The sequence below is a fragment of the Oryzias latipes genome, chromosome 17 (assembly GCF_002234675.1).
Source record: "Oryzias latipes chromosome 17, ASM223467v1".
Classification (NCBI taxonomy): Eukaryota; Metazoa; Chordata; class Actinopteri; order Beloniformes; family Adrianichthyidae; genus Oryzias; species Oryzias latipes.
Window position 1 is genome coordinate 29,950,373 of NC_019875.2, and position 15,528 is coordinate 29,965,900.

The window sequence follows — 15,528 nt, forward strand, 5'->3', positions numbered from 1 at the left end:
CACAGACCGATTCTCCTTCTGCAGAAGTCTAGCAAAAGTTCTCATCTCCTGTGTGGTTCTTCTCTTTATTAAGGAAAAAGTCAGAACCCTGACAGTTTCCTCTCCCTCATGTGTCCAGTATGGTTTGTCCCCGACTATAAAGCTTCCCCAGTGTGTCAGTTTAAGGGCTAAGTCTGGTCAGGCCTGTTCAGTTTAGTCCCACTTGTTTTGTTTCATTTAGTTATGGTTTCAGTTGGGCCCAAATTACTTTAGTTTTGAAACTATTCTGTTTTTGTACCTTTTTATCTTCCTTTACAAAGAAAAAAACTACAAAAAAAAAAACATATTAAAAGATCTTGCAAGAAACCCCTATTTTTGTCCATTGACTAATTGTGAACCTTCACAGAAATATTTTCCAAAAAACTGTTTTTCAAGTTCTTCTTTCTTAAAATTTGATAAATCGTGAGTTGTTAGAGACGAGATATATCGATTATCACATTGTCGCCATATCGTGATAGTATCGTTATCGAGAGCAATGTATCGCAAATCGTATCGTATCGTGAGGTACCCAGTGATTCCCAGCCCTAGTTATAAGAGTATTTCTTTGTTTCATTCCTTAAACCAAGAACCAGGAACGGACTCTAGTCCTCTAGATGGGGAGGAAAAGCATCATTTCCTGGTTCATTCCAATCGGCCATTGGACTGAGGATGGTAGCCGGAGGTCAGACTCACGTTGATGCCCAGACCTTGGCACATTTCACGCTGGGGGCCACCGTCCAACACAATGTCCTCCGGAAGACAATAGTGCCGGAACACATGATTGATGAGCTTTTCCACTGAATAGTGGAACAACTCATCAATGGGGTGGATCTGTGATGAAATACACTGTGATGCGCAACCAGGGACGTCGAGGTATGGGCAGTGGATGCAGGAGGCCGGCTGGGAGCTGTCGGTAAGGGGACGTACACCCTATCACCCGGGTAGGCCAGCGGTGGAGCCTCAGTGGCATTGAGTTCAGACGACTTCGTCATTATATCAGTGATGAGGGTACAACGAGTTCTGGTGCAACAGGTCCTTCAGCAGAGGTGTCATATAAATAAGACAGGGCACAGTCTTTCCGTTCTTGGAGCCTGAGCGATTTGTGATCTGGAAGTGAAAGTGTGAAAAAAACAGGAACCAACATGCCTGCAGTGACTTCAACAGTTTGGCGGACTTTATATACTCCTGGTTCTTGAGGTCAGTGAGAACCAGGAAAAGCTGAGCCGACCCTTCAAGCCAATGTCTCTATTCAGCGAACACCTCCTTCTTGGCCAGCAGCGCCTGGTCCCCCACCTCATAGTTCCGTTCTGTGATGTTAACTTTCTGGGAAAAGTAGGTGCACTGGAAAATCTTGGCTGGCTATTTTTCTGTAGTTTTTGTCTGTTATATGCTCTCTCAGCACGACACTGTTGCACCTTCAGTGCAAGGAGCGCCACCGCAGGTCCTTCCTCCCCACAGCCACCAGACTGTACAACACCGTGTAACAGTGACACTCCACAAACCCAAAGGGGTTTTTCAATCACTCATTTATTTGTTTACTTATTGTTGCAGTTGTTGTTTTCAGTTGGTGTTGTTCCTTAACGGTTGTTTCTTTTGGTGTATATTTTTTTTACAAATTTATTTTTGTTTAAATTTAAGTTACTTGCCGTAAACATTATTTCACAGGTTGCAGGTGTTTTCTGTTTTGTTTATAATATTGTGTCTGTAGATTCACTGAAGGTCACCTTATTTTTTAGTGAATGTCACTTTTGCTGCTATATTTCTTGGATGTTTTTTTTGCTACCGCCGATAACAATTTCCCCATCGTGAGATAAATAAAGTTATTTATCTATCTATCTATGAATCGCATGGAATTGTAACCCTTGTACTATCCTAGGCACTTTAACGTTGGGAGTTGGGTCATCTAGACCCACTAGACAGTGCTCTGAACCTTTTTTCTTCAATGATTTGTGATCTTCACTGGTGTCCATGGATTACATGAAATCTTTCCACCTTTATCCACCTTTGTCATGGTGGGGAGAACACGTCAATGGAAGGGTGGGGTCATCTAAGATAGCACGAGGGTTAAAGTGACTAAAGAGACAAACTTAAAATGCATTAAAAGAAGCCATAAAGAGTTTTTATCATGTTCTTGATTAAAAAAAAACACAGACAACTGCATGTGATTAAGTCACATTTATTTTCCCATCAACCTTCCCACGTAAAATACATGTACTGAATGGCAACTATAGAACAGTTTGTAGAAAACATTGCATGTTTTCATTTTCATGAACCCCAAAGGATTAAAAGCAATACCTAAATTTTCTATTTGAAGTTTTCTTGTTTTACTATTACAGTATGTTTTATACTAAATGCTGTCATGTTGAAAATAAAAATGCTTAAACATTTCCCCAATAAAACTCAAGAAAGACCAAATTGAGAAAAATCCCCAAAGAACATAACCCAAGAAAGTAATCTACAACTACACAAAAACAAGTACTTAAAGTAATAAAACAAGAGAAAATCCTATTGTTACTTTTCTGACAGATGAATGAGAACACCCTCTAAACACAACATAAAATAATATACCTGAAAAATTGATGAAGAAAAAGACAAAATAAGAAATTTCAGAGAGAAAAGAACTAAAACAATTTTAACTATCAAAACTATGAAATTATCTGATCATCCTTTAAATGCAAACCGGCTTACAAAGACAAAATGCACAATCATAATTACACAATAAAAATGTTTTGGTCACTTTAAAACTTAACAGTAAGAGAAACTGAATTTTATTTTAAGTCTTAAGTATTTTTTTTAATTCAAACAAATATCATTATCAAAGAGAATGAATTTTGATAGGATATTTAATCATCATATCTTATTGTTAATCAAATAGCAGGGATAAAAAAAATAACATGATATTTTTTTAATAAAGTCTTCCAATTGCACATTTTCATTCCTTAAAGAAATTAATATTGTGTTGATAGTTACTCAAATACAACAATTGAAGTTCTGATATCTTAAATGTTTTACACAAAACAGAAAAAAACAGATTACAAAAAATCCAACACTAAAAGCAAGATTTAGTCTAATTTACTCAGACAGAAAGAAATGATTCAAATGCTGATCCAGAGAAGTTCTTTGTAGAAAATCTCTGCTCCCATTCTTCTCTTTCAATGAAGACACTCTCTGATGTTCTCACTGTAAAGTAAACACAAGACCACTTTATCATGGAATTACTTTTTATTTAACGAAAAGTTTTATTCTCATTCAATGTAAGTAACAAAAATTTTTGTTTTTCTAGACTTGAAGTAGGGTTGCATGATATGAGTAAAACTCATGATTTGCGAAATTAGTGATCAATATTGCGATGACGATATAACTTGAAATTATTTTTATTTTATTTAACCTTCATTTACCCAGGAAATGTCCCATTGAGATTAAGAATCTCAATAAAAAAAGGAAAGAAAAAAAAAAGAATCATAATAAATAAACAAATAGCAAAACATCCAAACACATTTCCATTTCACTGCAACAGTTTAATTTCAATTAAGAGTTAAAATACCTTAAACTATACTTCAAATGACCCTCGTCTACAGAGGAGGCCAACATCTAACATAAAAGCTCAATCTGATTGGTCAAAAGCAAAAAGGGATTTATTTGATTCGCTTTGATAAGATTGTTTTAGCACACTAAAGGATTACCATTTATCACGATTTCAGCAGACTTTGTAGTAGGTTTAGGGGATGTCATCTGGACTTGGTTTTAAAGTAAGAAGACGTTTCAACTCTTATCCAAGAGGCTTTGTCAATTCTGAATTAGCTGGTCGAAGATCTGGTATAGAGCCGAAATGGAACAGTATTTCAATTCCGTATATCTCAGGCCTGTCTGAAAAACTTAAAAGGATTTTCAGACAACATAACATCCCAGTTCATCTCAAACCAGTTAATACTCTCAGACAAAAACTGGTTCATCCAAAGGACAAAATTCCCAGCTACAAACAGAGTAATGTTGTGTACTCTATCCACTGCAAAGAGAACTGCAACAAACAGTATATAGGAGAAACCAAACAACCTCTACACAAGCGGCTTTACCAACATCGCAGAGCCAACCCAAGTGGACCTGAGTCTGCAGAAACCTCCACCTGAAGGCCACGAACCACTCGTTCGAGGACAGTGAAGTCCAAATTCTAGCCAGAGAGAAAGGATGATTTTAACGACGAGTGAAAGAAGGCATCTTTGTCAAGAAGGATAAACCTTCTCTTAATAAGAATGGTGGTCTCAGGTTTATTCTTCCATCCATCTACGGCAGTGTTTTGAAACCTAAACAAACCAAACCAGTTCCACCTGGGTCGTTAACAGCTGAAAGAGAGGACCAGTTTGGGGAGGGAGTCACTGGCTCCCCAACCCCCAGCTGAGGACAAAGGACTCTTAACGACCCGAAACCATGCAGGCTAAGTGGACAAAACCATCCAGTTTCAGGTCCGACTCCTCCCCCATGAGCGCATATATACCAGCTCTTTGACCAGCTAATTCAGAATTGACAAAGCCTCTTGGATAAGAGTTGAAACGTCTTCTAACTTTAAAACCAAGTCCAGATGACATCCCCTAAACCTACTACAATGGAACCAACCTGGATGAATGACAGTCTTCATAGACATGTTCAGCAGACTTTTGCAATATAAATATTGCACAGTTAGAAATCACGATAACGATAATTTTGCGATGTATTGTGCAGATCTGACTTGAAGATAAAATACAATCTTACCTTTTACTGTAGAGAACTGAACAACTGGCTCCTCTGAGGATCATTCTTGTTCTTGTATCCCTCATCTTTGATCCAAGCAGTGATGGTGTTAAGCTGTTCTTGGGTCATGGCATCTTTACCTTGAAGCAGGCCAAACCACTTCTCCACCATATCTCTGCTGTTTTCTTGAACTCTCTTTTCAAAGCTAGAAAGCCTGGTTTTACTCTTCTTCAGGTTCTGAGAACTCTTGAAGTTGCTGCCACCGCTGACATGACCATAGTCCACTGCTGCACCAATGACCATCAGTTTGAAGGTGCTCTCAACATCATCCCTGCTGATGGCAGTGGTGAGTAATGTTGTGAATTTTTCAGATGTTCCTGCTGGAAAGTTCTGATTTTTTCCTTGAAGTGCACCAGCGTTCTGAAGTTGTAGGCCATGATGTTTCTCCACATCAGCATTTACATCCACACTGTCAAAGGTTGAGGGTTTTGGTCCTACCTCAAGCATGGCCTTGGCCAGTCTGCTGTTCTGGTTAACTTGACTAGCTTCCAGGATACTATTGGGTGGAGGTTGGTGATCTGTGTTAAAGATTTGTGTCATTTTTGGATTTTGAGGGTAGTGTTTTTGCCATTTTATGTAGTAATTTATTTCTCCAACTTGTGTATTAAGACTTGTCTGGATTTTATTCATGATCTGTTTTGGTCTACTTCCCTCTGGGATGTACCAGTCACTACCTCTGAGTCTTTCAACCCACTGCTTGTGCTTGATGAAAGATCCCCACTGACTGGGACGTTGAAGTAAAGTCTTGGCCTCCGCAGATCGTAAGTAATCAGCTTCTTGTGAGATCTCTACTTCATTGGCTGTTGGTTTTCTGGCTCTTGCCAAAGCCAAAAACAGGCTGCTCTTTCCATTGCTGTTGGTGATCACTATCTTGTTATCAATGTAAGTGTCAAAATGACCATCAGGATGTTTGTCACTCTTTGGTCTGTAGATCAGTGTTACTGTCTGATCAGAGGTTTTGCTGCGTGGGTTTACTTCCTGCATTTTAGTAAGACTTCCATGTTTATTCTCAGTTAGGATGACAACTTTAGTTCCTGTAGCCTCTGACAGAACTCTCACATCAAGGATGGTCCCCCCACTGCCAGGGCTTTTGATCTTCTCTGCATAAGACCTTGAGAGATGAGAATCTGGATTAACAGTCATGTCTGCAGTTGAACTGCGTGCAGCTTTAAGCTTGTCTTCTGCTCTCTTGAAGCCTTTTTTAATGTATTCTCCAAGGGCCCCATTCACCTTATCTTGTACTTTAGAAACAATGTGACTGGAGAACTTCTGGTTAAAAACCTCCACCATAGCATCAGCCAGTAATTCAGAAATAGCATTGGCTATATCTTGCTTGAGTGATTTCAAAATCTCTGAGTCTGAAGCTGAAAGCTCATTTTCTTTCACTTTTTCTGTAATATTTGTATTTTGTTTGAATGATTCTAGCTCCTTTTGAAGATTTGAGAAGAATTTTGTGGAGATAGTTGATACTGCCGCAACAGCATCAGCTGCTAGTATCGAAAGATGTGCAACTTGAATGACTTGAAAAAATACTTTGACTTTTCCTTTGGCCTCTTCTTTAGCTCTGTCTATCACTTTGATAATGGATGAGTTGAGCTTGTTCTGCCAACTAAGGTCTGCATAGAATGGCTGCAGTGCAGTTTTGCTTAACTTCTTGAAAACTTCAAGGAGATTAGCTTTTCTCTTTTCATCATTGAGGAGCTCTTTAAGTTGTTCCTTATCTACCAGGTGTAGGACAATGGTAGAATCTACTAAAGAACTCAGTGGGTCTTTCTCTAAGTTGGATTCAACCCCATTTGTGATTGTCTTGGTCAGATCATTTTTTATACTTTTTAATATCTGTTTCATTATTTCTTCCTCTGCCTTTCCAAGCCCTTGGAAAAATATTTCTTTCCCTATTTTTTTACTGGCCTCTTTTACTGCATTTTTTAGGTTTGTCTTTGTGACAGCACTCATACTGTCTTTAGCATGTTTGGAGATTAGCTTTGGAAGTGCCTTCAGTTTTTTGCCTAAGTGTTTCAATGCCATTTTGCAAGCTTTTAAGCCTTTAGAAACCAACTTTCCAACTCCGAATGTAATGAGTGACACACCGACGGAAATGGCTTTCTGTATAGCCCAGTCTTTCCAGCTGAACTCTCCTGTCACTAGGGCCTCGATGCCATAGATGCAGTCTGACACTCCTTCAGAAATGAGTCCAAAGCCAACTTGAGCTAGTGCTCCACAAGTGAAGACAGCAAGCAGAACTCCAGCAACAATCTGTAAGACTCCAAGAAAAAACACCAAAATAGCTTCCCAAATGGAGGGCTCTTGTTCAACAGCAAATGCATACTGCAGACCACCTTTGTAGAGGCTGTAAGCTTCAACTTGGAGTTCTTCATCAGCACTTGAAATCAATGAGAAAACTGGAGATTTCTTGGCCACAGCATTTTTATCCTTCTCTATGATCTCATCTAACTTCGTAATGGCCTCAGATATGTTTTTACCCCAAGTTTCATACATGTTGCATCTAGTTGTCAATTGTTTTTCCAGACTTGTTTGTTCATTCTTGGTTGATTCAACAGAACCCATCTTCACAAACTGCAAACAGATCATAGACTCCTCACTAAGGCACTGTAAGGACTCCTCTGCTTTCTTCAGATCTTCTCTGGCATTTTTTAGATAGTTATTCTTCCTCTGCATAATAGTACAGTAAGCATGATTGTAAGAAGCAATTGCTGCCCAGCTTTTATCCTGGTCCATGGCTTTCTGAAAGAGACTGGCTCCAAGGTCCCATTTCTTATCATCAAGTGCAACATTTCCAAACTTTATAAAGTGATAAATGCTTGAACATGGGGATTCCTGCTTTTGAGACTGATCTCTTGCCTCTGCCAAATCAGCCTTCAGACTTTGTTTCAGTTCCTCCCTTTTCAACTGGTCAATGTCTTCTGATTTAATTTGCAGCCAAATGCCCCAGAACTCATTCATGATATCTACCATAACTCGTTTTTCATCTTCATCTGAAATCTTGTGAACTTCTTGAAGAGTTTTGCAGTAGTCTGAGAAAAGTTCCTCCCTTAATTTCATTTCATGGACATCATCCATCATGCAACGTATTCTTTCTTCTGCAAGTGTGTCTCTTGTAATCTTAACTTCTTCTAGAGAGGTCCCTGTCTTGAAACCTCGCTGAAGGTGTTCAGTGGACATGATGATCTGGGCAGATCCAGGTTTGCCTTTGCGAGCCGTTCGACCAAAGGCCTGAAGTTCCACTCTTGTGTTGTCTGAAAGGAACGAGAGGATCACAAATAACCCCCCGTTATTGTTCACGTCTTTGGAAACCTTTATGTCTGTTCCTCGTCCGGCAAGGTTGGTGGCAACTATAACATCTCCAGGAAGAAGTGTTTTTTCTATTTTGCTCAAGCTGTCATTGTCGCTTCGGCAGTAGAGAATGATATCACCTGAGACACAGCTTTTTAGATCGTCATAGATCTCTTTGGCTTTGTTGATTGTTTCACAGATTATCAGAGCCGCTCTTCCATCCCTGTAGGAATTTTTGGAGACCTGAGCCATCACCACATGCTTTATTTCCGATTTCCACTCTTCAGATGAGGTTGTCACTTTTCCTTTGACTTCAAATAACTTCTTTCTGTTGAATGCTGGCATTTTGCAGGCAGTCAGGTTTGGGTAAAGGTTCTTCAGAAACAGAATGTCTTTTTCACTGCCAAGAGTTCCTGTCGTTCCATAGATTTTCCCCTGGTACTTTTCAAAGAATGCAACGTTGGAAATGTAGTTTGTCACAGTTGAAATTGTGCTGAGTTTGATTTGGTGTTTGATCTCAACAAACTGCTGGAGACCATCTCCCCATTTCTTATTTAGTTCCACGATCCCTGTGGATCTGAAATCCACTGGACAAACATGATTGTTTTCTACAACGTAATCTCGTCCCTCTCTTAGTTGCAAAGCCAGAAATGCATTCTGAGTCCACACGGACATTTTTTCACCAATCAAGTTCTTCAAGAATCCAGGAATGCGGATTTCATCTTTGTTGTTTGTGCATGGGGTGTACTGAATTTTCTCGGAGATCGTATCAGCTATTGGCTGAACTAGAATTTCATCAGAGTCGTAAAGAGAACAACAAAACCCTTCCTCCATGGCCAGAAATGTTAGTTCTGGAATTGAGTTTTTATCATAAGGGCTGAGTTTCTCAAGAGAAAGCAATCCTTTCTCATTCAAAGTATAGACAGTAAAGCCATAGGGAACATAGTTTTCCAGTTCTTTAAAGAAGTTAACTGCTGTTTCTTTACTCACAGTTTTCAGTTTGTCACGAAGTTCATCTGGTTTACTATTGTAGATTTCTTCAGCAAACCCCATGGGTACAGTGTTGGTTTCTTCAGCAATACGTAAAATATCAATTGGGTCTGTTATTTCAGTTTCTTTTGTGTCGATTGAGTCATAAATGGCCTTGAAAAATGAAGCTGGAGGGCCTCGCACAAATGACTGATATGGTGAAGAGACATAGCCATACTGACGGACATGAGCCCAGATCATGGCAAGAACAGTGTTGAGGTGCTGCATGCAAACCATGGGACTGGACAAGTAGGTCAGCTGCACCCCTTGGTCAAGCAGCAGAGAGTCCACTTCATCAATGATGATGCACTGATATTTACGATCAGGCCTCACATCCTTCATCTCAAATATCTGACGAAGATGATCTGCAGCAAAGGTTTCGATAGTTCCATAGATCACATCTTTCTGGTAGCATTCTTTTCTTTCACTGTCCTCAGTCTTGTTTGTGTTTGTGTCAACTGTAATGCCAAAGTGCTCAAAGAATTTACCCCATTCTTCTGCGTCTCTTTGACACAACACTGACGAGCTGGAGACTACATCCACTTTTTCTCCCCTCAACACACGAAGCACTGCAAACATTGCAATGACACAAGACTTTCCCTCCCCAGTGCCCATTTCCAGGAGCTTCCCAGTGTCAGACAAGGCCAAGAGGCACCAGCTAATCATCTGAGTGGCTCTGGGCCACCACTTTTCATCAGCTACTTGCTGATGAACAGCATTGCATAAGAATGCAAGGATCTCTTGAAGGTTCTCTTTGTCCATATTCTGACTCAGAGTTTTTGCCTGCGTTATATCTTTGTACTTTTTAATTTCACCACTTTGTATCAAGTTTGTGACATGAGTTACAATACTGTAAGACTTGGTCAGTGTTTGCTCATCAATATCTTTCATCTGACGCAGTTCCTCAAAAAGCATGTCAATGGTTTTGCCTTTTTCATCTTTCAGGCTCTTGTCCAAGTGCTGGATAAGGTTCTCAGTTTTATAAGAACCTAAAAGGTCAAGAAGAGTTTGATTGCTGTCATCTGTCCATGTGGAAGAAACCTGGTATGTTTCCAACAGGTGTAAAATCTTCATGATGGAAGTGCAGCCCTCAGTGGAATGGTGCTGAGTTAATGCTCCAAGCAGGTTTAATAATTCAACTGGTGACCAAGCATGTCTGCTGAAATTTAAAACCATTTCCAAAATCTGTTTGGTTTCTTCATTTAAATCTTGGGATTGCCCTGCACAGCTAAGCAGAGCCTCCAAACACCATCTGCCAGCTTGTGCTGCCGTTTCTTTCTCAGCTTCTGCTTCGCTACAAACGACTCGAACCAGATTCTCCAGAATTGTCAGGATAAAGATCTCGTTAAACTGCAGCGTCTGTCCTGAAATCTTTTTCAAGATGTCGATGATGATTGGACTTTTGGTGTTCAAACCTTTGTTCATGTTATTGTTAAGGTTTTGAAACAAAGCTTTCACAAACCATCTTTTTGGTTCCATTTCAAGACTTTTACATCTTTGCATGATGTTTTGCAGAGTTTGAGCAGCAAACTCCAGTGGACTGTTGCCTTTTAGCTTTAAAAATTCAAGATTCTCCAAAGAATCAAGACTTTGTTCTTCAATAAAAAATCCACGAGGAAGTGGAGGAACCCGGTTTTCCATAACCTCTTTTGCATGCTGAATGTAGTCGGACACAAAGTCACTCAATGTGCCGTACACAATGTCAGCTTCGTAAACATCCTTAAATGAAGTTCCTGTTGTCTTGTTTGTGTTAAAGGAGATTCCAAGGGAGTTATAAAAGCCAGACCACTCTTTCATCTGCTGATCTGATTCAATATCAGAGTTCAGAACAATGTCCAGTTTGTTTCCTTTGCAGACTTGTATAGCTGCATACATAGCTAACACGCATGGGTCTTCTTCAGTACCAACCAGTTGTGGTACTTGGGTGTTCTCCTTCAGCAGCATGGCACACCATTGTAACATGTGCTTCACTGAAGGCCACCAGCCTTTTGAGTCAAAAACTGCTTTGCACAGCAGAGATAGACAGCTCTGTAGGTCATCTGTGCTCAAAGATCCACTTTTTATTGAATCTCTCATGCATGTTGACTGTTTTTGTGGCTGTTCAGAGTAGACTAAGACACCAATTGTAATGTTTTTTATCATTTCAATCAAGGAATCATCTAGATTTTGAGACGATTTTAACTCTGCAAGGGCTTTAAGGAGATTTTTTTCATCACTTTTTCTGAGAATTTTGGGGAAATCTTCAGAGATGTTTGCAGCAAAGTCAATAGCTTCAGTGAAGGTCCGTCCATAGTCATCTCTCCAGTCTGGGGATACATCATACACTTTGACCAGTATCAGTAATTTAGTTATTGAAGCTTCCTCTGCACATTTCTGTGACAGTCCTTTAAGCAGATTTAGTGCTTCCATTGGAGTCCACTGGTTTTCTTGCACAAGTCTTAAGATCATTTCAGTGGACTCTGAGTGTGTTTCCTTGGTGTGTAGATCAGTGAGCGTGGACAACAGCAGCTTCAGGCATTTGATTTCCATCTTTAAAATGAACACAGACTCTCTTTCAACAGCATTCTGCATTGATGATAAGAGGATGCTCAGGAATTCTGCAGGGAAAAGAAGATCAGTCGAGAGCTCATCTTCCGCCCATTGTTTGGCTATGAGGACTGCATCTGTGTCCGAGCTGTTGCTGTCACTGTAGAAGTGCATCATGGTTAGATACAGAGCTTGGGTCAACAGGAAACTGTCAGCTGCACTGCCTGCTGATTTGCTGATAGATCCTATGAGGAACTGCATGTGGTCACAAAGCCTTTGTGAGGACTCTTCCTCTAGTTTTTCCACAGACAGCACACATAGTTCTGTGATGTAGACTTGGGTGTGCTTCAGTGTGGTGAGGGATGGAAGAGCATGAACCCATTCCTCAAAGAGGAGTTTGTCCAAAGCTGACACAACTTTTCCCAGCTGATCAGAGGAAAGTTCATCCAGACTGAGATCTGCAACCTCAAATCCACATTTCAGTGAGAGAATCTCTAAAAGGTCATCACTGTCACCGTCTGACTCAAATTCATCCAAATGTCCTTTCAGAACTTTTCTTTTGGATTCCTGTTCTGATAAGTTGGTTCTCAGATGTTGTTCATACTGTTCCTTAGCTTGGTGCTGTGATTCTTCCAGTCTTTGATTTAGCTCTTCTTCTCTTCTCTGCCGCTCTTCCTCTCTTTTTCTCTCCTCTTCTCTTCTCTGTCGCTCTTCCTCTCTTTTTCTCTCCTCTTCTCTTCTCCGCTGCTCTTCCTCTCTTCTTCTCTCCTCTTCTCTTCTCTGTCGCTCTTCCTCTCTTTTTTTCTCCTCTTCTCTTCTCTGCCGCTCTTCCTCTCTTTTTCTCTCCTCTTCTCTTCTCTGCCGCTCTTCCTCTCTCTTTCTCTCTTCTTCTCTTCTCTGTCGCTCTTCCTCTCTTTTTTTCTCCTCTTCTCTTCTCTGCCGCTCTTCCTCTCTTTTTCTCTCCTCTTCTCTTCTCCGCTGCTCTTCCTCTCTTCTTCTCTCCTCTTCTCTCCTTAGGTTTTCTTGGTCATTGATTTCCTTGTTAAAGCAGTAGTTGCACTTGTACATATTATCATAGCCAACTGGTCTGTAGTATTCTCCTCCATTGAAAATATAGACGTACTGTCCACGAACCGTATCTTTGCCTAAATGATCAAAGGATGTGCATGGAGGGAGAACTTTGTTACAAATGCGGCATCTCAGGCTGTCTCCCATGTGACATTCTGATGGTACATTTCCCATTTTTACTGAGTTTTTCAGTCGCAAGGTTGAAATTTGAGCTTTCCTGAAAAAAAAGGCAATTACAATTTTCAATATAGAATACAGTTAATGGTAACGTAAAATCTATTACTACTTATCTTCTGTATATTTATTTTAAAACTATTACCGTTAATTATTTTTAGTATGACCGCGTGTCCTTTTCAGTTGTACTTAAAGTTGGTAATGTAAGGCTGTCTTAACTAAACTAGATCAAAATGGAGTTGAATGTGTTTTTATTTATTTATATTAATTCCAACTGGCTTTATACAATCAATATTAAAAATCTCAACAGCATCTTGTCTTCCATTAGAATGAAGGTGAACTTTTGAAACAGTAACTCACATTAAAAAAAGCTTGAGTAATCTTCTTTATGTTTTACTGTTAAAAAAACGTTTTCTTTCGTCTCCATCCATCCATTTTCCTAACCTGCTTTATCCAGTTCAAGGTTACAGCTACTGTGGTGTGAGGGCGGGTACATCATGGACAGCTTGCCTTTCTGTTGCAGGATCACACACTCATGTTTATGGATAGATTTGGTATTTTTAAATTAAATCTTTATGACCTTATTATTTATGACACAAAACAAAGTGAAAACAATAGCACATCTCTTGACTTTAAAACAGTGCAGTGTTTTTTTTTAAGTTTAAAAAGAAACTATCCATAAATTTGTTGACATCAGTCAGCCACTGCACATTTGACGGTAGTGTGATGTTAATCTGGTGGCAGGAATGTTACCACTAATTTGTAATGTGTCTGTGCATGCAATTCAATTTTATTTATATAGCCCATATTTAATAAGCCCTAATCTGTTCAGTTCGTTCATGAATGCCACATCTCTAATGAAGGTGTGTTTATAATATAGTTTTTTACGTAAATAGCACTATTGTGTGTGCGAGTAGTATGTACCTCTATTTGGGCGCTGCACATATTTTCTTGTGTATTGAAAATGTGCGAGCAGTGCACAGGGAACAGTGCCCCGGGCTACTGGGCGACTGCAGTCCGCAGACATTTAAACATTGACCAGTCAAAGCTGCTGCGGCTGAAGATTCGGCTGTGATCGCTCAGCTGTTGCCCGCTTTTGCAATGACATCATCCCCACTTGACTGACTGAGGCTGGACTGCCGCCGTCTGCCTTCATGACCATGCAAACGATTTTAGAGAACTTGGGCGGTGGCAGCAACTAATGTTCAAGATTCTGCCCATGCCTCCCCATCATACAGTGGTAGTTGTGTATCTGACCGTAGCTTAGACAAAAGATTTCTTTATTTATTTCAAATGAAAATAACGTATTTACTTGTTAAGCTTCCTTTTCACTAAAAGATTCTAAACCTAAGAAACAGCTTTTCCTTTATCAAGATATGCCTTTGTTAAAAAAATCATCTTATAAATGAATTGGTAAATCTTACATTTATGCAAGAATGCAAAAAAAATAATAAAATAAATAGAATTACTGGTGTTGAATAGGCTTTTGTTACAATAACACAATAGAATACACTTTATACCACACCTGCATTAACAACCATAGAAATATCACTACATTCTTTTTGTGTGACAAGTACATTCAAATTACTTTACCTTCATCTGTAAGTGCACGTGACGAAAACGACCTCTTGCCTCAGTGTCTGAACTTCAAGTGAGGCTCTGGCTTTTTAAGGATCGGGTTAGGTAGGTGGACCCTCCTCTGGCGTCATGTGGTTTCTCTTCAGCATCTCTTGACCTGCTCTCAGTTCATATTGCTCAACATTCATGGCTCCAAGAATCAGTTGATGTGGTTCATTGGGTATGACTTAAACACTCAATCAGTCTCTGGCAAAAGCACAGTGGAATAGTTAGCAGCTTGGCAGTTTCATGACTTGTCTTGTTGCACAGGAGCATTCTTGACAGAATTCTCTAAGCCCCTGAGTGCGCCCATTCAATGTATCATGCAGTGTATGATGATAAATGGTTTTACATACCGGAAAAGAAGAATCTGAATCCAGTTATTTGTATGGGACAGTTAAGACTTTTGAACCCTCCCTTAGAAGTTTAAGAACAGTAAGAATGTACCTGCGGATGCTGTGCATGAATGCAAGTAATTTTTTAGCCAATACATTCAAGAGCATGTCTGTGCTTATTAGGGCAACAGTAATAACACTCCAGGGGATAAGGGCTGTAATTTAGCAGAGGCAGTAGCCAATACATTCAAGAACATGTCTGTGCTTACTTGTGCAAAAATGTAAGAAACCAATAGTAATAACACTCCAGGGGACAAGGGCTTTAATTCAGCAGAGGAAGTAAGAGCTTTTTGTGTTCAGAAAAACTATTGTTCAATGTTTTTCTGAAAAACTGGTAAGTTTTATAAATGTTTAGGAAAAAACAGAATTTCAACAGAACCACTATAATGTTCTCCCCTTTTCTGCGAGGTCTACCAGAACCGTCAGTAATTTTTAAAACACTTATAAAAAATAATAATCTTTTTACTCAGGCTTTTAACTCCAGTGAGCAGATTTAGAGGGTCAGCTTGTTAATTCTATTAATTATATTCTTTTATTGTTTTTGTTGCTTTTATTGTTTAATTATGGCCCGCAGCAGCAGTCACAAACTGCTACGAGGGCCGAACACTCAAAAAGGTTCAAA

The 15,528-nt window shown here is 39.6% G+C and overlaps 1 protein-coding gene and 1 long non-coding RNA gene across 2 annotated transcripts; both read right to left on the minus strand.

The window, feature by feature from the left end:
- Positions 1-2,178: 2,178 nt before the first annotated feature.
- On the minus strand, positions 2,179-12,395 carry LOC105357957. Its single transcript, XM_023965139.1, has 2 exons — positions 4,765-12,395; positions 2,179-3,198 (listed from the first exon to the last, which is right to left on the minus strand). The coding sequence occupies exon 1, from the start codon at positions 11,911-11,913 to the stop codon at positions 4,768-4,770; it is 7,146 nt and encodes a 2,381-aa protein (XP_023820907.1). The 5' UTR covers positions 11,914-12,395; the 3' UTR covers positions 2,179-3,198; positions 4,765-4,767.
- A 228-nt stretch (positions 12,396-12,623) lies between these two features.
- LOC110016933 lies at positions 12,624-15,255 on the minus strand. The gene is made up of 2 exons (XR_002292251.2): positions 14,488-15,255; positions 12,624-12,937 (listed from the first exon to the last, which is right to left on the minus strand). It is a non-coding gene; the product is annotated as an uncharacterized LOC110016933 (long non-coding RNA).
- Positions 15,256-15,528: the final 273 nt, after the last annotated feature.